The 26,509-nt window shown below is 42.3% G+C and overlaps 1 protein-coding gene across 16 annotated transcripts in view; it reads left to right on the top strand.

Annotated features, from left to right (window-relative positions):
- Nucleotides 1–26,509, top strand: part of ABLIM2 (actin binding LIM protein family member 2) — a 201,994-nt gene that overhangs the window by 98,371 nt on the left and 77,114 nt on the right. For all 16 annotated transcript variants that reach the window (XM_034772825.1, XM_034772837.1, XM_034772835.1 and 13 more), the window contains exon 7: nt 24,504–24,591. In XM_034772825.1, the coding sequence (XP_034628716.1) occupies nt 24,504–24,591 (88 nt within the window). The remainder of the gene's footprint in view (nt 1–24,503; nt 24,592–26,509) is intronic.

Here is a 26,509-nt window from a genome sequence, read left to right as displayed (position 1 = left end):
GCTGATAACTTGTTTTCTTATGCTGGAAGGCAAATATCATTCATGATTTGTTTACTTAAGTTCTTCCTGCGGCCTATTTTCTGAGGGTCAAGTCCTCGTTCCCTATGTAAAGTCAGAGTAAAATGGACGTAGGACAGGATATTTCTGTGTAGGTAAGGGGAATAGATTCCCCCAGGATGTGGAGTATCAGTGCAGCCTGTCTGTGTACTGCCTTCACTTCTATGGAGTATTGTACTGGTTGTTGTCACTGATTGCAGAGGTTTGGGCAACTGAATCGGCCTATTTGTTCTGATCTCACCTAGTCTGCCTGACCTTGCCCCCAAAACCTCTCTAGTCTGCCTCATCTCACCCCCAAAGCTCCCTTTGAATGGTTGCACAAGAATCCACAATAGAACTGTGCATGAAATGTGCAGGGAGATGTGTAGAATCCTCTGGTGTGGTCTGTCACTAGGTTTGCCAGGTGTCCGGTTTTCAACTGGAAAGTCCAGAAAAGGGATCTACTGATCGGATGTTATAAGTCCGGTTACTGAGGGCATGGGGGGAAGAGGCAGCCTGTCACCCGCCCCAGGAAGCGGCGGCTGCTGCGGCAGCACACATGCACCAGCTCGGGCTGCAGGCCGCCCCTTTGAGAAACACGGTTTGCAGGGCTGCGGCAGAGGACAGAGTGCAGGGGCCCATGGCGAGCAGGGTAAGAGGCTCCCAGTGGGCATGAAACCTGCCCCAGGAGGGAAAGAATGTGACCTGCCTCACCAGCCAGCACTTCCCGCGGCCACGCTCTCAGGCAGCGCCGGGGTGGGGAGGGCTCAAGTAGGTGGGGGGGCTGCCGGGCAGATAGATCAGAGGGAGGTGGGGGCTGCTGGGCAGGAGGTCCGCATCCTAGCTCACCAGCAGGGCTGCCTGGCTGTCCCCATGCGGCCGCAGCGCTCTTCTGACCTACACTGCCAGGCAGGCTGCTGGAGCTGGGGTTTGCAAGTCCCTTGGGGCTGCTTATGCTGGAGTTGAGGGGGGGAGAGCAGCAAGCAACAGGGGAGAGAAGGGAGAGGAGTGAGTAGGGGGCAGGGCATTGAGGGAAGAGACGGAGCAGTAGCGGGGCCTTCAGAGAAGAGGCGGGTCTGGGATGGGGCCTCTGAAGAAGGGGCAGAGCAGGGGCAGAGCCTAAGGTAGCGTTCTTCATTGCAAGGCCTGCGAGCCAGTGGCGGCTTCCATTGACCCTAAGTGTGGCTCCCTGTCGATCATGATCTCCGGCAATCTCTGTTAGTGCTGCGGGGCTGCTGCTAAGGCAGGCTCCGGCCCCACGCTGCTCCTGGAAGCGGCCAGCATAACCCCACGGCTACGGGGGGGGAGCAGAAATCTCCACACCCTGCTCCTGCCTGCAAGCACCGCCCCCGCAGCTCCTATTGGCCAGGAATGGGGAACTGTGGTCAATTGGAGTTGTGGGGGCAGTGCCTGCAGAGAGGCACAGCGTGCAGAGCTACATGGCCCCCAGGGGCAGCAAGGGTGCGTTGGCCCCTTCCGGGAGCGGCATGAAGCCAGGGCTGCCCGAAGTAAGTTCCGCCCCCTTCAATGGGCAGGTTCTGAATAGCTCTGCATTATTAAGACCCATGTAGCATGAGTACAGCAGGCCCAGCTATGCTGGACCAGCATTTCTCCTCCACCACCCAACCTGCAGCCTTCTGGGGCCAGCCCCCCATACCTTCTCCTATACCCCAAGCCCCTGTCTCAGCTCTGAGCCCCCGCCCAGAGCCAGCCAAAAAAAAGAGGAAGTGCTTTGGAAGATGAAAACTGAAAGTTTCAAGAAAAGTGGACTGATGAGTTTTTCTTTGTGCTTAATGAAACATGCATGAAGCCTGTTTGTTTAACTTGTCAGCAGACATGTTCTGCTTTTAAGCCCAGCAATTTAGAATGCCATTACACAACAGAGCATGCAAATTTCAGCAAAAATTACCCACTTGGAAGTAACCTAAGAAGAAGTAAAATGGGACAACTTGCTGCTTTACTTAAAGGCCAGAAAAAAATAATATAGAGATCGAGGTCTGTTGCAGCATGTTTGACAGGCATCTTTTGAAATCGCATGGATTTTAGCAAGACATAAAATGTCATTTACTCACGCAGAGATCATTAAAGAGTGTTTTCTGGCTTCTGTGGAAATCCCGTGTGCTGATTTCAATAACAGAAATGCAATCCTAAAGCAAATAAAAGGGCTGCAACTGTCTGACACAATCATAATGAGAAGGGTGGAGGAAATTGGAAAAGAAATCCGACAACAGTTAACAGCAGATGTTTTGGCAGCACCATGTTTTAGCGGTGGATGAAAGTACAGATATATGTGACATCTCACAATTGTGTGTCTGGGTTCGTTTCCCCAAAAAAGAATTATTCTGGGAAGAACTGCTGTGTTTAATACCTTTGAAAGGTCAAACAAAAGGGGAAAACATTTTGAATGCCCTACTCGATTTTTTTTGCTGAGAATAACTTGGACTGGACAAAGCTAACTTCTGTTTGTACAGATGGTGCACCAAATATGTGAGGGAAGGAGAATGGATTGATTGGCCTGATGAGGAAACGAAAGGAAATACCCAAATTCGCCGTGTTTCATTCACCAAGAAGCAATTGTGGGTATACTAAAAAATAGTGAAATGCAAAGTGTCATGCAGTTGGTTGTAAAGGTGGTCAATTTTATTGTTTCAAGACCAATGAATCAATGGCAGTTTCAGGCATTACTGGAAGAATATGAGACAGAATATGGTGGCCTAGTGATGCACAATCAAGTGAGATGGTTATCTCGTGGCAGGGTCCTTGAAAGATTTTTGGGTCTCCCTCCTCAGATTCGTTAATTCCAAGGGGAAGAAGGAAAAAAACTTGGACTTAGAAAATCCAGAGTGGCTGGATTTTTGCTGGCATTTTTGACTGACATCACTTGCCATTTGAATACACTAAATCTCCAGTTGCAAGGGAAATAGAAACTTCCTAGTTACATGTTGCATGTCGTAACTGCTTTTCAAAACAAGATTACAACATTATTCATTCCTGACATGCAGTTTGTTCACATTCCAAAACTCAGAGCAGTCACCTCAGAAAATCCTGAGCTTCTGAAACACTTAAATTACAATTCATTTGTACTGGGAGAATTGAGGGTGGAATTTGAGTCTTGATTCAAAGACGTAATGGAGTACAAGGAGTTTTTTAATTTAAATGAGAACCCCCTCCATGTCTTATTGACATATCTGTCAGTTATCACAGACATTTGTTCTGACCATGCTAAACTGAAGAGTGAAATTGTGGAACTTCAGACAAATGACATCATGAAGTCTGAACTTAAAATAGGTGTTTATCATTTCTGGAACGTGGTCCCTGATACACAATACCCATCTCTGAACTATTGTGTGCAAAAAATGCTCTCATTTTTTTGTCAGTACGTATACCTGCAAATCCACATTTTCAACAATGACTATTGTGAAAAGAAAACCGAGGAACAAATTGACCAACGAACAGTTGGACTGCTTTACTAGGATTGCAATGACAGATTACAAATACTGCCTGAACAAAGTCAAGGAGGAACAGGCACACTTTCGTTCATCCAGTTTTTAAAGTAAGTTTTGCATTATTCTGTTCTTAAAAAGTTTACTCGCATAGGTGCCTTTTTAATTCCATATATTTTCCTGGTTATTATTTTATAAAAGGAGTATTGTTTTATTGTACAAGTAGACTTTGTTTTAGATACATGAGCGGCTCTGTAACATCTAGCCAGCTTTCTATCCATCTTACAGTGCATTCATCCAATCCATACTTTTTTAACTTGCTGGCAAGAATACTGTGGGAGACCATATCAAAAGCTTTGCTAAAGTCAAGATACATCACATCCACCACTTTCCCCATATCTGCAGCGCCAGTTATCTCATCATAGAAGGCAATGAGGTTGGTCAGGCATGACTTGCCCTTGGTGAATCCATGTTTGACTGTTCCTGATCACCTTCCTCTCCTCCAAGTGCTTCAAAATGGATTCCTTGAGTACCTGCTTCATGATTTTACCAGGGACTGAAGTGAGGCTGACTTGTCTGTAGTTCCCCGGGTTATCTATCTTCCCTTTTTAAAATATGGGCACTATATTTGCCTTTTTCCAATCGTCTGGGACCTCCCCCGATTGCCACGAATTTTCAAAGATAATGGCCAATGGCTCTGCAATCACATCAGCCAACTCCCTCAGCACCCTTGAATGCATTAGATCTGGACCCATGGACTTGTGCACGTCCAACTTTTCTAAACAGTCCTTAACCTGTTCTTTCACTACTGATGGCTGCTCACTTCCTCCCCATACTGTGTTGCCCAGTGCAGCAGTCTGGGAGCTGACCTTGTCTGTGAAGATCAAGGCAAAAAAAACATTGAGTACTTCAGCTTTTTCCACATCATCTGTAACTAGGTTTCCTCCCCCATTCAGTAAGGGTCTCACACTTTCCCTGACCTTCTTGTTGCTAACATACCTGTAGAAACCCTTCTTGTTACCCTTCACATCCCTTGCTAGCTGCACCTCCAATTGTGTGTTGGCCTTCCTGATTACACCCCTGCATGCTCTAGCAATATTTTTATACTCCTCCCTAGTCATCTGTCCAAATTTCCACTTCTTGTAAACTTCCTTTTTGAGTTTAAGCTCACCAAAGATTTCACTGTCCAGCTGGTCGCCTGCTATATTTGCTATTCTTTCTGCACTTTGGGATGGTTTGTTCCTGCACCCTCAATAAGGCTTCTTTAAAATACAGCCAGCTCTCCTGGACTCCTTGCCCCCTCATATTATCTTCCCAGGGGATCCCTGCCCATCAGTCCCCTAACTGGAACCTGGAACTGAACCGGAACCTGCCCATCAGTGTCCAGTACAGTATCAGTGCTGCCGTTGTGGAAATTGCTGTGTGGTTTCTGTATGCATTTGTTCCAAGCTGCTATCTTGATGTGGAAGTCCAGGGTGGATGGAGGTTGCTTTACAACAGCTGAGTTTGGTTTAAGCAAGAAGTGCTAGAACTGTAAAACTGCTTAGAAAAAAATGGTTTATTTTAGTGTCTGCAGAATGGCTTTGCTCCCAATACAGCAGCAAACGACATCAGGGAAGAACACCGAAAATAAACAAACATTATAATCCCAAGCTGTTAATTTTTAAAACCAGCCGTTTCTTTTCTGTCACAATGCAGGAGGCTTCTCTATGTTTTCGCACCAAGAAAACCTTGGTTTCTGTTTTTATGTCCTAAGCAGCTATTTGTGAATTTAATACCTCAATTTGCACTAATAACGTATCATAGAGACAGAAATGAAACATAATTAAACTTTTTTAACAATACGCGGTGTTCTGGATCAGGGTTTGATCCAAACTCCATGGAAGTCAATGGGCCTTTCCATTCGCTTAAGTGGCTTTTCCTGTTCCTAGCCAGAATAGGGGCAGATTCTCTATTCTGACCACATTGTGCTTGGTACTGAAATGGAAGGCTGAGGGTCAGCAGTGGCTTTGAGAAGCCTTAAGATTACCCAGAGCCCCAAAGTGCCACTCTAGCAGCAGGGAATTGTTTGGATACAGTGGTGTCCTCCCCACATCTCCGTTTGCCCTACCACAATCCCTGACCAGATACTGGAAGGCGGTGGCATAGGAGCAGCTATAATGGTGCTTTGCCACTGGAAGATTAAGTCATACAAGGGGAGTCCTCTTTTTTTCTGGATTTGCTGGAAACAAGGGTATTGTGCACTGCCGACCAGAATAAATAAGCTGTATTGTGGGCCATGAATTTGGCTCATAATGCTCATTCTTAATTGGGTGAGTAGAGTCAAATAAGGTGTGTATCAAAAGAACACCCCTTACCCCCACCTATGGGTTATTTCCTCTTCTTTGGGATTGTTGATGCTTTCAGAAGCAGTTGCAAAATACTCCATCTCACTGAGAGGAATGCAAGTTATTTCTGTGCTCTGTTTAGTGAGAAGAGCCAAACAGCATTTCTCACACACACATCTACTTTTTTTCATTGCTTCATTCAGACAAACTTCTGTTGATTTCAGGATTTGTCCCCATAATAGGAAGAAGGGGATAGCCTACTGGAAGCAAGCCACTTTTTTCATGTCTGCCCTAGCCACTGGACTGTGGAGTGATTCTTGCTTTTTCTCTGGACCAGTTAATATTTAATTATTCAATTGAGGTAGCCCCACATCAGAATTTCCCCTAACCCAAGGTTTAGGACATTCACCTGAGAGGTGGCAGATCCCTGTTCAAACCCTGTGCCGTGTCAAGCAGAGGGAGGACTTGAACCAGGTCCCGCACATCCTGAGTATCCTAACCAGTAAGCTTAAGGCCTCCTTTCCCCCCCTCCAGCTACCTCCTGCATTGTGTATTGTTAAGTGGTCTCTGACCATGCCTACCAGATTAAGCCCAGTATGTGAGTAAGGCACTCCTCCAGCTATCTTCCCCTGGTTCATAAGAACATAAGAATGGCCATACTGGGTCACATCAATGGTCCATCTAGCCCAGTATTCTGTCTTCTGACAGCGTCCAATGCCAGATGCTTCAGAGGGAATGAACAGAACATGGCAATTTATCGAGTACTTCATCCCCTGTCATACAGTCTCAGCTTCTGGCAGTCAGAGGTTTAGGGACACCCAGCACGTGGAGTTGCATCCGTGACTATCTTGTCTAATCACCATTGGTGGACCTGTGCTCCATGAACTTATCTAAATCTTTTTCATACCCATTTATACTTTTGGCCTTCACAACATCCCATGGCAATGAGTTCCACAGGTTGACTGTGCATTATGAAGAAGTAGATCCTTATGGTTTTTTAAACCTGCTGCCTACTAATTTCATTGGGTTACGCCTGTTTCTTGTGTTCCGTGAAGGGGTAAGCAACGCTTCCTTATTCACTTTTCCACACCATTCATGATTTTATAGAGCTCTATCATATTCCCCCCCCCCAGTCGTCTCTTTTCTAATCTGAACAGTCCCAGTGTTTTTAATCTGTCCTCATATGGAAGTGGTTCCATACCCCATATCTATCATGGATCATCCTGGGGCTTAAGCAGGTGTCCAGACACCTGGAGAGAGGCAGCATTGCGCGTGCCTAGAGGCAGAATCAAAGGCTTGTAAGGAAAGTTGTGAGGATAAATATATTAAAGATTATGAGGCGCTCAGGTACCACAGTAATGGGAGGCCATATAACTACTTTACATCGATAGCAGGAGTGCACAACACAATGATAGGCAGAGCTAAGTGGTAATAGAGCCTTGTGTGTACCTCCTCCTCCAGTGGTAAATGCTACAGGTGGATCTTTACCATTCATCTGAATAAGCAGGTTAAGCAGTTTTGCAGGGATGCATTTCAAAGGGTTTACCTGGACCTGTCTGCACCACACCCCAATCCTTTTCTGATGGGGAAGGATTTTTTTCACTCTGGATTAGACATCTATAGATTCCACATTATTCACAACTACACACCCAGGGCTCAAGTATGCCCTGCAGAAGGTGGTGTATATTGTCCTGTCAGTTCCCACTGCAGTGTCCACATGTCTCCCATGACTGTAGATGGCTTCCTAAAATATGCTGTACTATGGCAGGCACTATGCATTGCAGCATAACGAGTTAATATTCATTTAATAGTAAATCTATATTGTGTTTGTTTTTTTTAACTTAAAAATTTTTTGGAAATCAAAGCCATAAGGTCTTGTAAAAGAAGAAAAGAAATGCTTGAGTTACCGAATGGTGATGAGACAGGAAATGTCTGAAGCTGAAAAAGAGAAGTAAAAATTATAATCAGATGTTTTCTACACTAAAAAAAATTGCCCCTGGCTTGGTAGCCCAACGTTTTTGCTTTGCTCGGAGCCTACGTTGTTTTAGTTTTCAGTCTAGTTTGTAAATCAAATGCTTTCCCCTTTTAGTATAGTACTGAGACGAGACTAATTCCCTACAGCAGGGTGTGCAAATTTCTGCCCGCAGTGTGGAATAATGGTTTATTCTGAAATGTCTATTATCCTGCTGTTTCACTAACAACAAAACCTAGTGATGTGTAAAATGTACTGGAGCGGGTTATAATACAGATGATAACACTGAATAATGAAATAATAAAATCAAAGGTTCTATATGATCAAGGCATTTCCTATAGAATGGCCAGCCTTTGAAAAGCTGGCAAGAAAGGCAAAAGGACTGAAGTGTCAGAATTAATCATCAGTTACAAACTGCTGCCAAAGCCAGTTTTCTCTATCACGAGAGAAGGAAGCACAACCTGTTGGAAAAACGATATGTCTTAATAAATCAGCATTAGCTTTTGCAAGAGGAAACCAGCTAAGGTAGGAAAGATTAAACAGCACTTGCAAAGAGCATTATATATGAAGGTTCAGTGCATTTTGCAGTTTGGGAATGATCCTTTGGTTTTGGTGCCTTTGGGGCTGCTGGTTTACAAAGCGACGTTAATCTTCAGTGCATGCCACCTGAATCTGTCTGGTTAAGTGTACGTTGTACGCAGTAGTCTTAATTTGAATATTATGATCACAATTCACAGTAACTTGTTACTTTTAAACAGGCTTCATCCAAACATAAACACATAAATAGCAATGAAAATGCCTTTAATTGTGGCTTTAGCCTGTTCAGTGCTAATTCTGCTGTTTTGGGTTTGTTTGTTCTGTGTTTCTTTTTCTTTCATGTATTTTTAGTAGTCTCTTCCTTCAAGGATCCATCACTAGCAATATGCATGATCTTTTTCTGTAATGTGACATAAAAAACCATCATAACTGTCAGAAAAACTGCTGAATGTTAAAATGAGCTTTTGCATAACTATTACCCTACACATCACTTATGTGTTTTGTTTAGCAAGCAGTTCGGCTGATAACATTTGCTGATATCTTCATCGTGTACATTTTTTAACCAATGCGCTAGATGCTGTTGAATATTTTGAATACCATGAAACTATATTTGAAACTTAAGAAAAAATGGAATCACTATGAGAATGGTCATTGCAATTCTTTGCAGTTGCTTGCTTTTCTTCCTGTTAATAGTTTCCCTTCTACGTGTGGTAGAGTTAACTCATTAGAGGTCTGTGCACTCTGTGTGTGTGTGTGTGTGTGTGTGTGTGTGTGTGTAATTGGTACATGTTTAGAATTGTGGGAACAGGTGAATATCATCTGCTTCGCATCATGCAAAAGTGATGTATTATGACAAATTAAGACAGTTCTGCTACAAAATGAATCATTTCTGGTTTTACTGGCCGCTTTGTTCCTTTGAACTTTAAATATAAACTGCTTACAGTTTACCAGTTAGGCTGCCTTTCTTAGCTCTGTGTTGCTGTGGTGATGCATCAGTATTGTCAGAGCATTTAGTGCTTCTTTCCACCTAATGAATGTCTCAGCTAGATGAAATTTTAAACTGGGTATTTTTAATCCCTCACCCTTCTGCTTTACAAAATTCCCTTCATTTCTGTTTGCCATCTGACTGACTGCCCTTAGAGTCAGCAAGGCTGCTTCACTGCAGTGCCTGGCAACATAGCAATGAATCCAGACAACACTGGAACATCCTCCCTCTAACTCTTCGCAGTAACCATGGCAGTGGTGTAGCATTAAGCTTTGTTTCGCACCTTTAACTGCAGTTAGTGGCACTTGGTTTTGTTGATAAAATATCTCCAGTATGTTGTGACCCTCTGAAGCATGTATTGTGTATCTACTGCAAGTAGGAAAACAGGCTCTGCAGGGGTAAAATATTGTATGTCTTATTCTGATTTTCCTCCTTCCAGCCTTCGGTATATTTTTGTTTTATTTAGGTTGTTTTTAAATTAAAATAAGAACTTGGAGCTTATGCTTTGCTCTAGCAGCGCATTAATGTAACTGACACTGGAAACTTAGCACTGGTTGGCAATATTATTATAAAGAAGAAGAATTTGTATTACAGTAGTGCCGTAGTTAGCCCCTGTACAGACAGATGGTGAGAGACAGCCCCTGCCCTGAAGATCTTACAGTCTAGATCAGGGGTTCTCAAACTTCATTGCACCGCGACCCCTTTCTGACAACAATAACTACTACATGACCCCAGGCTGGGGGACTGAAGCCCGAACCCACTCGAGCTCCACTGCCGGGGGTGGGGACAAAGCCGAAGCCCAAGAGCTTCAGCCCCAGGCAAGGGGCGTATTATCTGAGTCCCACCTCCCACAGCTAAAGTCTTCAGGCTTCGACTTCGGCCCTGGGCGGTGGGTCTTGGGCCCCGGGTGGTGGGGCTCCAGCTTTGGCCCTATGCCCAGCAAGTCTAAGTGAGCCCTGGCGACTCCGTTAAAATGGGGTCGAGACCCACTTCGGGGTCCCGACCCACAGTTTGAGAACCGCTGGTCGACAAGACAAATAAAGGGTGTGAAGGATAACAGAGGCACAGAAAGAATAGCGGATAAGTGAATGTGGGCATGTCTAAATTGCAAATGAAAACCAAAATAACCAGCCCTGCAGCAGTGAGTCTCAGAGTCTGGGCTCGCGCTATGGAGCCATGGTGTGGTATGAGGGTCTCAGAGGCTAGGCTCCAGCTCAGGCAGGAAGGTCTACATTGCAGTTTTTAGCCACGTAGCATGAGCCCTGCAAGCTGCTGTCAGTTGACCCAGGCTCTGAGGCTGGCTGACGTGGTTCTTGGGGGAGTTTTTTAGTTTTGGGTTTTTTTCTTGTTTTTATTTTTGTTTTGGTGATGTGGGGTTTTGTTTGTTTTTGTTTGATTTTTTTTTTTTTTTTTTTTTGTTTTTGTTTTTGTAGTGTAGATGTACCCAGACCTAGCAGCTGGAAGTAGTATTTCAGGCCTGCTGACTCCCATTCTAGCCTCCAGTCCAGTGGTCCATGCAGCCTCTCCAGTACTGTTCAATATTATTTCCTGCTTCAGTAATTTCACTCTGCCTGCCCAAAATTAATAGGCTAGATCCTCAACTGCATTGGAGCAGACCTTGGCACAGCTGAAGTAAAGAAGAAAAAGTGACGCTCTGCCACCTTTATGCCTCTTTCCATCCTGGGTGTGGCAAAATTTAGAGAAGCCAGCAACTCTAACTTGCTGCAGCTCATATTGACCCCCAAGAGGATTTTAAGAAAAGCTGCACAACATCTCTGGGGCCAAAGCCTCCGCTTCATTGACGTCAATGGAGCTGAGGCAATGTGCCCCAGGAGAGAATCAGGCCCATGGAATATAAGGGTGGATTTGGAAGAGGTGAGGGAGATTAGTTAGCAAATGGGAAGCAGAAGTCTATTCCAGGCATAATGGGTGGCATGAAAAAGATGCAAAACCAAGAGTGGGAGAAAGAGACAAAAGGTGTAGGTCATTTATTGTGAAATATATGCAACCAAGTGACAAAACCAATAACTATATCCATAGACTATTTTAATAAATAGGAATATGGGCCAAATTCTGCTGTGATATAAGCGGACAGAGCACAATTGACTTCATCCAAGTTACACCTGCCTCCACCCAGGCTAAATTTGGCCCTGCGAGTCAAAACTTGGCCCTAGAGGTCACAAATTAAAATCTGAATTATATTTATACTATTTTCTTTTAAATTATTCCTTTAACCGTTGTTTTCAGTGGCTGGTACACAGTGAGCTACTTTCTTTAAAAGATAAATCTCCCCATTTGTACATCTAGCTCTGCACTTTATACCTGAAAGAATAAAGAAACTGTGGGAGGCAGTAAGTATGATTCAGATGTATCCACCGTGGGTGGGAAAACTCATAGCTTTGCAAAGCACATGGGGATGAGCCAGAGCTCACACAAAATGAAATAATTGTACATGTGAACTCGCTGAAGTAGTGCTGCAGGTGCGCATGTAGAACATTATAAATGACAGATTCTTGGCTTAGTGTGGGTTGACAGATGACTCCAGTGAAGAAAGGGGGGGGGGGGAGAGTCAGATTCAGCACTGTGTTACTCCACTTTGACACTGGTGTAACTCTGTTGAAATCAGTTCAGTTGCACTGGCATAAAATTGGAGTGACACAATGGTGAATTGGGTCACTGAGGCTATAGAACAGCTAGTAAGAATTTCTCCTCCACATATTTCTCCTGGTACCTACTCTTTCACAGATTTTTTCCTCCTCTGATTTATTGTCTACTGTACAAAATAAATAGTTCATAGAATTATAGGACTATATGGTGGGAAGGGACCTTGAGAAGTCATCAAGTCCAACCCCTTACATTGTTGCAGGACAAGGAAAATCAAGACCATCTCTGACATGTATTGATCCAGCCTGTTCTTAAAACCTCCAATAATGGGGATTCCACAACCTCCCTTGGAAGCCTATTTCCGAGCTTAACTACTTTTACAGTTAGAAAGTTTTTCCTAATATCTAACCTAAACCTCCCTTGCTGCAGATTAAGCCCATTACTACTTGTCCTTCCTTCAATGGATGTGGAAAACAGTTAATCACCATCTTTCTTATAACAGCCTTTAACGTATTTGAAGATTGTTATGAGGTTTTCCCCGCCCCATCACTGTTCTTTTCTCAAGACTAAACATGCCCAGTTTCTTTAACCTTTCCTCATAGGTCAGATTTTCTAAACCTTTTCTTAGTTTTATTGCTCTCCTCTGGACTCTCCAGTTTGTGCACATCCTGCTTAAAGTGTGGGGCCCAGAACTGGACACAGTACTCCAGCTGAAGCCAAGTAGAATGGGACTGTTACCTCCCATGGCTTACATACAACACTCCTGTTAATACATCCCAGAATATTAACCTTTTTCGCAGCTGCATCATATTGTTGACTCGTTCAATTTGTGGTACACTATAACGCCCTGATCCTTTTCTGTAGTACTAACATCTAATTAGCCAGTTATTCCCCATTTTGTAGTCTTGCATCTGACTTTTTATTTAATTCTTCTTGCTGATTTCAGACCAGTTCTCCAATTTGTCAAGTTTGTTTTGAATTCTAATCCTGTCCTCCAAAGTGCTTGCGACCCCTCCCAACTTGGTATTAGCCACACGTTCTGAATTTTAAACCTGAACAGCATTCTGTCTATAAGCATTGTGTAATCAAAAGAAACTGGAGAAGAATAAATTTTCAGATGAAAAGATGAGTTTCATTTTTGTCTGAACTATTAAAAGAAGGAGACAAACCCAAGAAAAAAGAGGAAATCCAGAATCTATTTTAGGTTTTATACTATCACCCATCACTATAGTGTTTGAATGTCTTCCACATAAAGTAGCAGTAGGAAGTCGTTAGTGGACTTTATGGAGTCTCTGGCTCTTCTCAAGATGGAAACTCTGCTTCGGTTAGGATTTTTAACTGGTTGGTTGATTTGTTTTCAGATGTTTTTAGGAAGGGAAGGTCTTGTGTAGAAAGGAGTGCCAATATTGGAGCACCATTCTTGCTGTAGTGGAAAGGCCTTTTGGAAGATAAAGGTTTTGCGGTGTTTCTTGAAGGTGTTCTGGCTCTGGGTTTGCCTGATTCTTCTCTAGATGTTCATTCCATAGCTGGATGCCTTCTACCTAGAGCATTTTGTCCTCAGCTTTTATGGGCTTTGTTATCTGCATTGTTCCAGAGGAGCCCAACTGCCTCAATATTTCATATGTCAAAATTCAATTACTGCGGACTAACTCCTGTAATCCTTCCTAAAGCAGACAAAACGTCAATAGGAGTCTTGCATTAGCAAAGACGATAGACTGTGAACCTACCTGAACAGATAAGATTCAGCACTACTGGTACTCTGCTACAGCTACCTACATTTGTATTATGTCAGCTGAAATGTAAAACAGTGTAATAGAATCATTGAATCAACCTGAATTCTCTTCTCATTTCTATGAGCTTGTTGCTCTCAGCAGAAAAAAAAGTTTCAGCCCTCATTAGTCATACCTATATTGTTAGTAGTTATAGTCAGTGTTCCCTCTAACTTTTTCCATCCACGTGCGAAATGAATTTTGTTATGTGCACCATATCGAGGTAATGTGCAGATGTGCACCACCAATAGAAACCAATATTTTTTTAAAAAATGTTACCATAGGGATAATTACTCCAGCCAGGACAGTTTAGGCATTTTAGAACTCACTACTCAAAGAATTAAATTTAAGCGTAAGAGAGAAATAAAAATTATGAAATGTATAGATCAGTCAAAAAACTAAAATCACACACTTTGAAAGAAGTAACAACAACAATACACATGTGTGTTTGGAGGTGAGTGTGAAAAACAGTGTGTGTGTGTGACAGAGACACACACACACTGTGTGTGTGTGTGTGTGTGTGACAGAGACGCGCGTTGCCTCTTTAAGTATGCTGACCTGACTTTAAGTACACTGCCCTTTTAAATAGATCAGCAAGTTCAGACACAGCAGCAGCTGCCAGCAAGCTCCCTCCGTCCTGAGCCCTGTTCTGTCTCCCCCACACCCTGCTCTGTGGAGATGGAGTACAAGGGCTGGGGGAGCGGAAAACCCTGACATCAGCACCCCTCTACCTCCCCCTCAACTCTGCACAGCAAGCAGGAGCAGCTCCAAGGCAGAGGGCAGGAGCAGCATAAGGCAGTGGTGGGAGGTCCCACACCCAGTTCCATCTCCTCTGCTGCTCCTGTCCCTCCCTGGGAGAACGTTCTCTCTGGGACTGCTCATCTTTACATCAGCCCCTTCTTTCCAGAAGCAGCTCTCCTTGGGAGTAGCTTCCGGGGAGGCTGCATTTCCTGGCATAGTTTAGGAGAACCTTTTGCTGAGAGTAGCCCTCCCTGTACGCCTGCCTTCTGAAGCTCTCTCTTTAGGACTCTCCTACTTCCAGGAACACCTCCTGGACTCCCTGCTTGCGTTGGCTCCTTAGAGAGTTCCCTTTCTCCAGGAGCACACCTTCTAGGCTCCCTGATCTGATGAGCTCTTCTGATCACCTCTTCTGGGAGCTCCACTCCTCGGGAGCTCCCTGTTTCCTTGAGAATGACTTCCCTAACTAAGCTCGGGTAACCTTTTATTAGATCCAGGTGCTCATTGACCAATTAACCATTAAGTGGCCACCTGGGACACTCAGTTATGCCCAGGTGGGTCTTCAAAAGGCAGCAGCAGGCAGACTTGAGCCCTATTCCCCTTAAAGGGCCAGTCGCCCTGCGACACAACACCATGGGCAAAATTCTTCCCCTGATTTAGGACCTAATCCTGTGAGGTGTGGTGCATGCGCCACTGCCATAGGAATTGACTTCAATCGGAGTTATAGATATGGGAAGGGCATGCCAGTGATTCATGTAATGTCATTATACTAGCTCCACTATCATCTTCTGTCCTATCCTTTATACATCCTTACACTTTGTCCATCTGCTACTGCCTATTTAGCAGGCATTTTCACTGAGACATCCATAACGATACCCAGGTTTTTCTCCTGAGTGGCGACTGTTAATTTAGAACCCACTGATGAGTAATTCAGATTACTCTTTCCAATATGCATTTTGCATATGTCAACATGGAATTACATCTGCCACTGGATTTATTCTATTCTATGCTATTCCTTTCTAGTCAGTTTGTTGGACCACCTTCATCATTGCCTTCAAGTAGTGCATTAAGTGACGTAATTAACAGTTTTCATATCTGATTAATTATTTCTCTCGGCTACTCCCCAAGAGAGAATTTGTATGAGTAGGGTAGGGATTTTGTTGCTTTGTTTTTTTTTATAAATTATATGTGTTGAGCTGTCTGGAGTAGCTCACAAGCATGAGTGCCAGCCTCAGGCAGACTGTCAAGAAGCAGGGCACAAACCCCAAATTGGTTGCCAGTTCTATACTTAGATTTCACCAAGCAAGTAACAAATGTGAACTCATCAAGCACTATAGCAGCCTCACCATGGAGTCACAGACAGTCCGCTAGGGTACTCCGATCTATCTTGCCACCCAGGCAAGCTTGTCTTTGTGGTAGATTGTCCCTTACACACAAATCACAACAATATTCAAGTTACTGCCAGTCCCCAAGGACCAGTTACATAGCACAGGTCAGTTACACTTAGACCTCACACCAAAAACAATGCTTGTAGCCAATCCTATAATAAACTAACTAAAGATTTATTAACTAAGAAAAAATGAGTCATTTACAATGTTAAAGCCGGTCAACAGACACACAAATGAGTTACAGTCTTAGATTCCAAAAGGAATAGAAACTGCTGTGATATGCAAGCTTTCTGTTTCCTTTAGAGCAAGCCCAAGCTAAGCAGCTTGGGGAGCCCTTGCTTATGCTAAGAAATATTGCCCTCTCCAAATTCCAAGCAGCATAGTGATGCAGTTCATAAGAACATAACATAAGAACGGCCGTACCGGGTCAGACCAAAGGTCCATCTAGCCCAGTATCCTGTCTACCGACAATGGCCAATGCCACGTGCCCCAGAGGGAGTGGACCAACAGGCAATGATCAAGTGATCTCTCTCCTGCCATACATCTCCATCCTCTGACAGACAGAGGCTAGGGACACCATTCCTTACCCATCCTGGCTAATAGCCATTAATGGACTTACCCACCATGAATTTATCCAGTTCTCTTTTAAACGCTGTTATAGTCCTAGCCTTCACAACCTCCTCAGGTAAGGAGTTCCACAAGTTGACTGTGCGCTGCGTGAAGAAGAACTTCCTTATATTTGTTTTAAACCTGCTACCTATTAATTTCATTTGGTGACCCCTAGTTCTTGTATTATAGGAATAAGTAAATAACTTTTCCTTATCCACTTTCTCCACACCACTCATGATTTTATATACCTCTATCATATCCCCCCTTAGTCTCCTCTTTTCCAATCTGAAGAGTCCTAGCCTCTTTAATCTCTCCTCATATGGGACCCATTCCAAACCCCTAATCATTTTAGTTGCCCTTTTCTGAACTTTTTCTAGTGCCAATATATCTTTTTTTAGATGAGGAGACCACATCTGTACGCAGTATTCGAGATGTGGGCGTACCATCGATTTATATAAGGGCAATAATATATTCTCAGTCTTAGTCTCTATCCCCTTTTTAATGATCCCTAACATCCTGTTTGCTTTTTTGACTGCCTCTGCACACTGCGCGGACATCTTCAGAGAACTATCCACGATGACTCCAAGATCATTTTCCTGACTTGTTGTAGCTAAATTAGCCCCCATCATATTGTATGTATAGTTGGGGTTATTTTTTCCAATGTGCATTACTTTACATTTATCCACATTAAATTTCATTTGCCATTTTGTTTCCCAATCACTTCGTTTTGTGAGATCTTTTTGAAGTTCATCACAGTCTGCTTTGGTCTTAACTATCTTGAGCAGTTTAGTATCATCTGCAAACTTTGCCATCTCACTGTTTACCCCTTTCTCCAAATCATTTATAAATAAGTTGAATAGTATTGGTCCGAGGACTGACCCTTGGGGAACACCACTAGTTACCCCTCTCCATTCTGAGAATTTACCATTAATTCCTACCCTTTGTTCCCGGTCTTTTAACCAGTTCTCAATCCATGAAAGGACCTTCCCTTTTATCCCATGACAACTTACTTTACTTAAGAGCCTTTGGTGAGGGACCTTGTCAAAGGCTTTCTGGAAATCTAAGTATACTATGTCCATTGGATCCCCCTTGTCCACATGTTTGTTGACCCCTTCAAAGAACTCTAATAGATTAGTAAGACACGATTTCCCTTTACAGAAACCATGTTGACTATTGCTCAACAGTTTGTTTTTCTATGTGTCTGACAATTTTATTCTTAACTATTGTTTCAACTAATTTGCCCGGTACCAATGTTAGACTTACCAGTCTGTAATTGCCGGGATCACCTCTAGCGCCCTTTTTAAATATTGGCGTTACATTAGCTAACTTCCAGTCATTGGGTACAGAAGCCAATTTAAAGGCCAGGTTACAAACCTTAGTTAATAGTTCCTTCTAGTCAGGAACTGTATCACTGTACCAGGATTTTTATTCCCTTCCCTTAGACTTAAAACGAATGGGACAAGAGTTGGTGCCCATCTCCTCTTCATGGGTGCAGGGATGGGGCAATCAGCTAAGCCTTTGTCCTTTGATGTCTGAAAATGGCTCATTTGTTTTCAGTGGGCCTTCTTGTGTGCAGGACCAGCACTTTACACTGATTAATGCTGCTTTCCTGTTTGGTGTATTACACAGTTACAGAGGTTTACAGTGCAAACACTCAATATAACTTTATACCATGGGATACAGATGTTTATAAGTGAGATCAATATATGCAGCATCCTACAAGCATTTAATCAAATCTAAACACATTCTGACCAACTTAATATCAGTTTTAAAAATGCTAACACACAGGTGAGCTAGACTACTTTCCAGCTATGCACTGGTCAGTGTTCAGTGAGGTCTATGGGCCTTGGCGTAATCTGGCACCTGGCCTGCTAGCATCAAAATATGTACGCTGTGCTGTGTGTTTATATCAAAGAAAGGAAATCAGAAAAGTGCTCCAGCAGAAGGTGATGAGATTTGTGGTGGTTCTTAATTCCTGTTGGAGTTAATTCCACAGCCTTTCATTAGCCCTGAGAAAACTCTGCCTACTGCACATTTGAACTTTTTATATCTACACTGAACAGTTCCTTTGTGCCTGAGGAGTGGAGTTGTTGACCATATTCCTCTTTAGGTGCTCTTTTAGGAATCCTGGGCCCCAACTATTGACTGACTCAAAAATAAGAACCAAGACCTTGACTCTCTGTCCTATAAGAAGCCAGCGTAAAGCATGAAAGATGGGTTAGATGGGCTCATGGTAACCTGCGTTGCTGAGGGGAGACATTGCCATTCTACATGGCATATTGCCCTCAGACTAGGAGGATTTTCCCTTAATAAATGCTAATCCCACTTATTCCTGCATGTACAGGTTGCTGGAGTAGGATATTAGAGGGTCAAGCTCAAAAACAATAAGGGATTCACAAGAACAAATTGTCACTTACACGCATTGCATGTGTGTTTGTTGTCACAGTATTGCCCATTTTATAAAATACAGTCTGGCAAACTAAGCTTCCAAACTGCAATGAAGAAACAGCCATATGGTTAGGAATTTGTTTGCCACATTAGACTCCCTCACATCAGTGCAACAAACCAAACAAAAAGGAAAATGACAAGGCCATCTTTTCAACTTAAGCTGATAATACAAACACTTTACGTCTTAAGGTCACAAAATTTCCAGGTTCTGCTGGAACTGGTAGTCCAGCTTTGGTTCAAGATGTGGCATCTGTTGAGCAAAGTCTTTTTGAAGTAGCCCTGCCTCTGCCTCAGTCTGCTCTTGGAGAAACTGGTGGTGCATTTTTGTTATCCCTTTTCTCTAATCAATAGGGCAATAGATTTACACTATAAACCTCAACTCCAGCAAGTATACTTTGATGTGTCATAAAAATACACAGTGATTTGAATCATTATGGGGCAGATTCCTGATTAATGTAACTTGTCATAGCTCCAACTAAATGGAGCTATGACAGCTTACATCAGCTGAGGATCTGGCCCTATATCTCTATAAATGATTGCAAGGATTCTTATATCTGCTGCACAAATTATGATGGGCCAGATTCTGGGACACTTATTCTGCAACCACTTTAGTACATTATTCAGTGAGTATTTCCATCTGTTTCGGTGAGGCTACATAAAAAGAAACATTCTACTCAACATGAGTAAGGGTGAATCTGGTCTGAAAAACAGACAGTGTTTTGTGAAAATATCGGTTGAATGCATTTTCTGTTTCTCAACCAGCTTTAATTTAAGTGCCTGTTACTGTGGTCTGTGAGCAGTGAGTGTTTAGAACTTTCCCTTTCTCTGCAGACTTTCTATATCCTTTCTGCATAGGTAGTACAGACAAATTGGCAGGTTATTAGCTGTACAGTTGCAAAGTCATATTTGAATAATGGTTGGTTAAAATTGTACATTTACCTCTTTTAACTAAAAGTACTCTGTACTAACATAACACAGTTCAACAATAAAATGTATAAATACTTTCTAGAAATCTGACTTCTCTTCATAATGTTTTGTGGAAAATTTAGGAGAATTGGTTGTAACAATCTATAACACTTTACTGAAAAGTATTCATAGATTTTTTTTTTTTTAAGGCCAGAAGAGATCATTAATTCTGACTGCCAAACACAGGCCTTAGAATTTCACCTATTATTTCGGTATCAAGACCATAACTACAGGCTCAGCTATCGCTTGTCTTTTAGACGGATATTCAGTCTTGATTTAAATACTTCAAGTAAAGGGGAATTTACCATGTTCCATGCTAAAGTGTTCTAATGAGGGATTTAATGTTGATCAAAATAAAGGCCAAAACCCACCGTCAGTATTTTAAAATAATAATATACAAAAAGCTTTGGTTTCACTTAACCCCACAGACTTCATCAGAAACCCTGTGAAGTATAATGGAGTTACACAGCTGTTAAAGAATCAGGCTCTTTGTCATCTTTTGGATCTGATTTTGTACTCTACTAATAATTAGGATGAAAAGAGAAGTCTCTTTGTAGAGCTACTAGTTAGAGTTTAGTTATTGTACATATAAGTGGTCTGAAATTATGAACTTAGGTTGTCTTTTTTAATTTTTTGGAAGTCAATTCTAGTTTAATGGTGCTGCCAGGTTATCATTTCAGAACTTATTTAAACAGTTTCTTTGGGGGGGGGGGAAAGTCATTGAATTCCCCCAGATATTTTTAGCCAGGGTTTAAATTGTATCAGCTAGACCAAATCAATCAAATTTACTGAGATTTTGCTCTGCATTAGCATTTGCCCATATAATACCAACCTCCCAAGGGAAATGGTCCTCTTTGTTGCCTTTAAATCCCAACTTTAGGTTTTTCTGATTTAATTTCTGTGTCCATCTATGCTTATATCTATGGACACAAACAAGCAATATTAGACCTAAAGGCCTGATACTAAGTGCTGAGTGCCCTCAGTCCCTAGGGTTACAGGAGTCACTCAGCATTTTGCAAGATGGAGCACTAAAAAAGAAATAGACGGTCTCATTAGTGCAGCTTTAGTGACCTCCATCGGCCAATTTATTGTTGTATATTTGTGTATATACAAAGTTCTATACTTTTTTGTTATAAAAAGTATAACATTAAAAGAAATAAAAATATTTGAACTGAAAAAAGCTCAACATCTGTTATCAGATATTGTGATACCATACAGATGAAATCAAAATACAGAATTAACCTTTGTCTGTTCAATAGCTAAGTGATACATGTAATGTCAGTACCCTGCTTATATTAGTGTTTTCTCCAGATGACATTGTTCAACAAAAAGGCCTACCATCTGACAGTGCCATTGTCTTCTTTTACACCTGATTCATTCTATGGCTTTAATTGTCATTTTGCGTCAGGAAACATATTTTTAAGGGCTGTTATTGCACCTCAGAGTTATAGTAAGTCTCTTCTATAGACACAAGTCTCCCAAACATTTCAGTAGCACCTCCCTTATCAGTGTTGAAGTAATTCTCCCATATCGCTGAAAGGATCCAAAGCATTCAGTTAATGAATTGTTTTCTTTCTTAGCACTAGTGTTACACATCTGTATGGCAATAGGTTTTCATGGGTTAAACAAGTCCTACATTGGCGAAGTGAAATACAAAGACTCTTTAAACTTGAGTCAGACCCCAGTATTGAGTAGTGAGAGAGCAACTACTGGACCAAGATTATGTTTTGTGGTGTAAACCTTTGCTGAACCCTTTGACTTTGTCAGTCATAAGTAATCAGGCAGATCCTCCACATAGTCACAGTTACATTTCTAATAGCATGCCGTTATTAGCATTGATTCATTACTATTGTCTGGGTGCTGACAGTTTGTTCATCACTGCACAGAACAAAGACTTGCAGACCAAGTTCTATACAAACGTAGAGTTGTAGTACAGTACTGTAGAAACACTTTAACAGCAACAATACTTGACACTAATTGTATTAGTTTTTAACCACACTTTTCCAAGGAAACAGGATATGAAACACTTTACAAAGAGCCAAATCATGCACTCACTCCTAATTCAGACAAAACTCCTTCTGAACTCATACTTGACTCCAGTAGTGTTTTGCCTGAGTCAGGTCTGCAGTACTTGATGCATAATATTACATGTGGTCCATGGCAACACCCTTTTTTATGCTAGTAGTTCATTTGGTCAAAGGGGGTGAAATCTGGCCCCACTTAAATCAATGGGAGTTTTGACATTGAATTCACTGAGGCCAAGATTTTATACAAATAAGACCATAAGAATGGCCATACTGGGTCAGACCAATGGGACGCCTAGCCCGGTATCCTGTCGTCCGACAGTGGCCAGTGCAGATGCTTCAGAAGGAATGAACAGAAGAGGGAAATTGAGTGATCCATCCCCTGCTGTCCAGTGCCAGCTTCTGTCAGTCATAGAATCATAGACTTTAAGGTCAGAAGGGACCATTATGATCATCTAGTCGGACCTCCTGCACAATGCAGGCTACAGAATCTCACCCACCCACTCCAGTATCAAACCTGTGTCTGAGCCATTGAAGTCCTCAAATCATGGTTTAAAGACTTCAAGGTGCAGAGAATCTTCCAGCAAGTGACCCGTGCCCCATGCTGCAGAGGAAGGCGAAAAACCCCAAGGGCCTCTGCCAATCTGCCCTGGAGGAAAATTCCTTTCCGACCCCAAATATGGCCATCAGATAAACCCTGAGCATTTGGGCAAGACTCACCAACCAGACACCCAGGAAAGAATTCTCTGTAGTAACTCAGATCCCACCACATCTAACATCCCATCCCAGGCCATTGGGCATATTTACCGCTAATAGTCAAGGACCAATCTCATTATACCATCCCCTCCATAAGCTTATCAAGCTTAGTCTTGAAAGCCAGATATGTCTTTTGCCCCCACTACTCCCCTTGGAAGGCTGTTCCAGAACTTCACTCCTCTGATGGTTAGAAACCTTCATCTAATTTCAAGTCTAAACTTCCTGATGGCCAGTTTATATCCATTTGTTCTTATGTCCATATTGGTACTGAGCTTAAATAATTCCTCTCCCTCCCTGGTATTTATTTCTCTGATATATTTGTAGAGAGCAGTCATATCTCCCCTTAGCCTTCTTTTGGTTAGGCTAAACAAGCCAAGCTCTTTGAGTCTCCTTTCATAAAACAGGTTTTCCATTCCTCGGATCATCCTAGTAGCCCTTCTCTGTACCTGTTCCAGTTTGAATTCATCCTTCTTAAACATGGGAGACCAGAACTGCACACAGTATTCCAGATGAGGTCTCACCAGTGCCTTGTATAACAGTACTAACGCCTCCTTATCTCTACTGGAAATACCTCGCCTGATGCATCCCAAGACCGCATTAGCTTTTTTCACAGCCATATCACATTGGTGGCTTATAGTCATCCAGTGATCAACCAATACTCTGAGGTCCTTCTCCTCCTCTGTTACTTCCAACTGATGCTTCCCCAGCTTATAACAATAATTCTTGTCAGAGGTTTAGGGACACTCAGAGCATGAGATTGCATCCCTGACCACCTTGACTAATAGCCATTGATGGACCTGTCCTCCACAAACGTATCTAGTTCTTTTTTGAACCCAGTTACACTTTTGACCTTCAGAACATCCCCTGGCATGGAGTTCCACAGGTTGATTGTATGTTGTATGAAGAAGTACTGTCTTTTGTTTGTTTTAACCCTGCTGACTATTAATTTCATTGGGTGACCCCTGGTTCTTGTGTTACATGAAGAGTGATAACATTTCTCTATTCACTTCTTCCATGCTACTAATGATTTTATATACCTCTTTCATATACCCCTTTGGTCATCTCTTTTCTAAACTGAATAGTTCGGTCTTTTTAATATCCCCTCATATGTAAGCTGTTCCATATCCCGAATCATTTTGTTGCCGTTCTCTGTACCTTTTCCAATTCTAAGATATCTTTTTCGAGATGGGGTGACCAGAATTGCACATAGTATTCAAGGTGTGGATGGACCATGGATTTATATAGTGAATTATGATAATTTCTGTCTTATTATCTATCACTTTCCTGATGGTTTGTTACATTCTGTTAGCTTTTTTGTGAAGAGGTTAACTGAGCAGATGGGGGAGGGGGTTGGTGTGTGGGGTGCAAGAAGGGTTCGGAGTGTGGGCTCCAGCCCGGAGCCGTTTACCTGGAGCAGCTCCGGGGTGGCAGCAGCGCACAGCGGGGCTAAGACAGGCTCCCTGCCTGCCCTGGCTCCACGCCGCACTGCTCCCAGAAGCGTCTGGCATCACGTCCCTGCGGTCCCTCAGGGAGGGAGGGCAGAGGGCTCCATGCACTGCCCTCCCCTGCAGGTATCTCCCTTGAAACTCCCATTGGCCGCAGCTTCCTGTTCCCAGCCAATAGGAGCTGTGGGGGGCGGTGCCTGGAGGTGAAGGCAGTGCACGGAGCCCTCTGCCCTCCCACACCCAGAGGCCGCAGGGACGTGGTGCCAGCCTCTTCCAGCAGCGGCACAGGGCCCGCGGCGCCATGGGGTGGCAATCTACAGTTTGAAAGAAAATAACGTAATAAAATATTTTCTTCAAAAACTTAATATGACATCTGAAGGTGTAATCACTGAATAAGCTGCAGTGCTGTCTAGAATTAGCATTATCCATAATAACCTTTTTTTTTTCCCCCAACAGGCCGGAGAAAAACATTATCACCCAGCTTGTGCACGATGTGTCAGATGCAGTCAGATGTTTGCAGAAGGAGAAGAAATGTATCTACAAAGTAAACAAACAAAAGTTATTATTAGTATTGATCCTTAATGTATTTATTAAAACAATATCTGCATTTATAAGACAGCCACCTCTAGCATAAGCATCTGGGCACAGCCTCTCTTTCTTGGCAAAACAGAAAGAGAAACTAAATGGGCAGAGGGAACTAACAAGTTGATGTACTAACCTAAGATTAATGTTTTTTACCCAGCTCTGTTCTATAACCTGCAAGTATCAGTAGTACACTTAAATCATTCTTTGTGTTCATTCTTTAAACAGAGAAAATTAGACACTACCTACATAAGATTTGCTGTTACGTTATTTAAAATCACTATTGTCACATTGATTTAGAGCAAATTATAGTAGTTCATTGAGTTCCAATGTGATCCATGACTTTACTCACTACAGAAGCCAGGGAATGTTGTGATTCCTTGGTTAATGGCAAGCCAGTTTGCTCAGCAGTAAGAGGAATCTGTGAAATTCAATAACAAATCAATGCTAAAACCAGTCTTGGAGATGATCCCAAGCTACAAATTTTGAATTTAGATTTCAAACACTCAGAAGTTCAGTTGTGTCTGGATTCAAGGCTTCAGTTTAATCCATTATAAAGATATTACAAGATGGATGTTTGCTAATTTTTGTTCTAAGTTCTGATTCAAATACTCCCAAAATTCAGAGTTTTGCTTTTGGACCCATCTTATTTTCTGCAGTTACTGGTATATTCAGTATAGTTATTTGTATACTGCTTACCTCTAAATTCTGAACATACTGACATGTTTGACTTCTCAGATTTTTCTTTGTTTTTGACTCTTAAGTTTCTGTGCTAATTTTCTCTTTCTCCCTCCCTTTCTCTTTGTTGCATATATGTTTATCTTATTTAAATTGTAATTTTCATCCCCATAGACACCCAGCCCTCCCTCTGAAAACGCCCTTCATGAAACAGCACTGAACAGTTTTACCAGCTCCATTTCCTTAACCTGGAATACCACAAAAATACTTTCTCAACAATATTTCAATGATCTTCATGCCCAGAAACTCTGTGAAAGTCATGTGATTGTAACAGCATTGCTGCCTATTGGTATTTGGAACATAAATATAAATCAACCCTGATATCTTGTCCCAAATTATTAATTTAATGTAGCCAAATTCAGGTGAAATATTCCAGACCAACTGTGGTGCGTAGGGACACAAGATTGTCCTGTCTTGGAAACATCATTGACTTGGACTCTGCGCGCGCGCGCACACACACACACACACACACACACACACAACTATTACTGTGCTACTGTTTATAAAACAGAGGATTCTTCATAAGTAACACTGCAGCACTTCGTATTATCCTTATTTGAGATACTGAATTTGGCCTGTAGTCTATTTTCTTAAGGAAGCTCACTCATGCTGACATTTAATTGAAACATTTGCACCCTTTTGATGATGTATAGGTGATTTTTTGTTTTTGTATATATCAAGCAAATTGCTCTGGTTCAAATGGTCCATTCTCCTGTTCCCTTCAGATGAAGCTTTTCCATTTTTCTGTTTGATAATGTTATATGTTATATTGCTAGTTTAGTTACTGCTCAGAGGAAAGCCCACACACTTATTTAGCTAAAAGAAAAAGACCATAACAGTCTAGCATCTTGTGTTAACTTCATGGACATTGTTTTTAAATTTAAATTCTCAAGGTAGAACTATGCTCTTCTTTGAAGCTTGATTGCTAATGTGTTCCAAAGTAAGGCTACTTTGTGTTGTTTTTTTCTAATGTCTACTGTACCATAGCCCTCTGATTTTAATGTATTATATTTCTAGGCTTGCTTCATTCTGTATTTGTTTCCTGTTCTCTTTGCCTTATACCTGTGATACTCAAACTGCAGCTTGCGAGCCGCAAGTGGCTGTTTAATGTGTCTCCTGCAGCTCTTTGCAACACATGATAT

This window comes from Trachemys scripta, chromosome 5 (assembly GCF_013100865.1).
Source record: "Trachemys scripta elegans isolate TJP31775 chromosome 5, CAS_Tse_1.0, whole genome shotgun sequence".
Classification (NCBI taxonomy): Eukaryota; Metazoa; Chordata; order Testudines; family Emydidae; genus Trachemys; species Trachemys scripta.
Note: the sequence above shows the minus strand (reverse complement) of the source record. Positions and strands in the feature narration are given on the sequence as shown.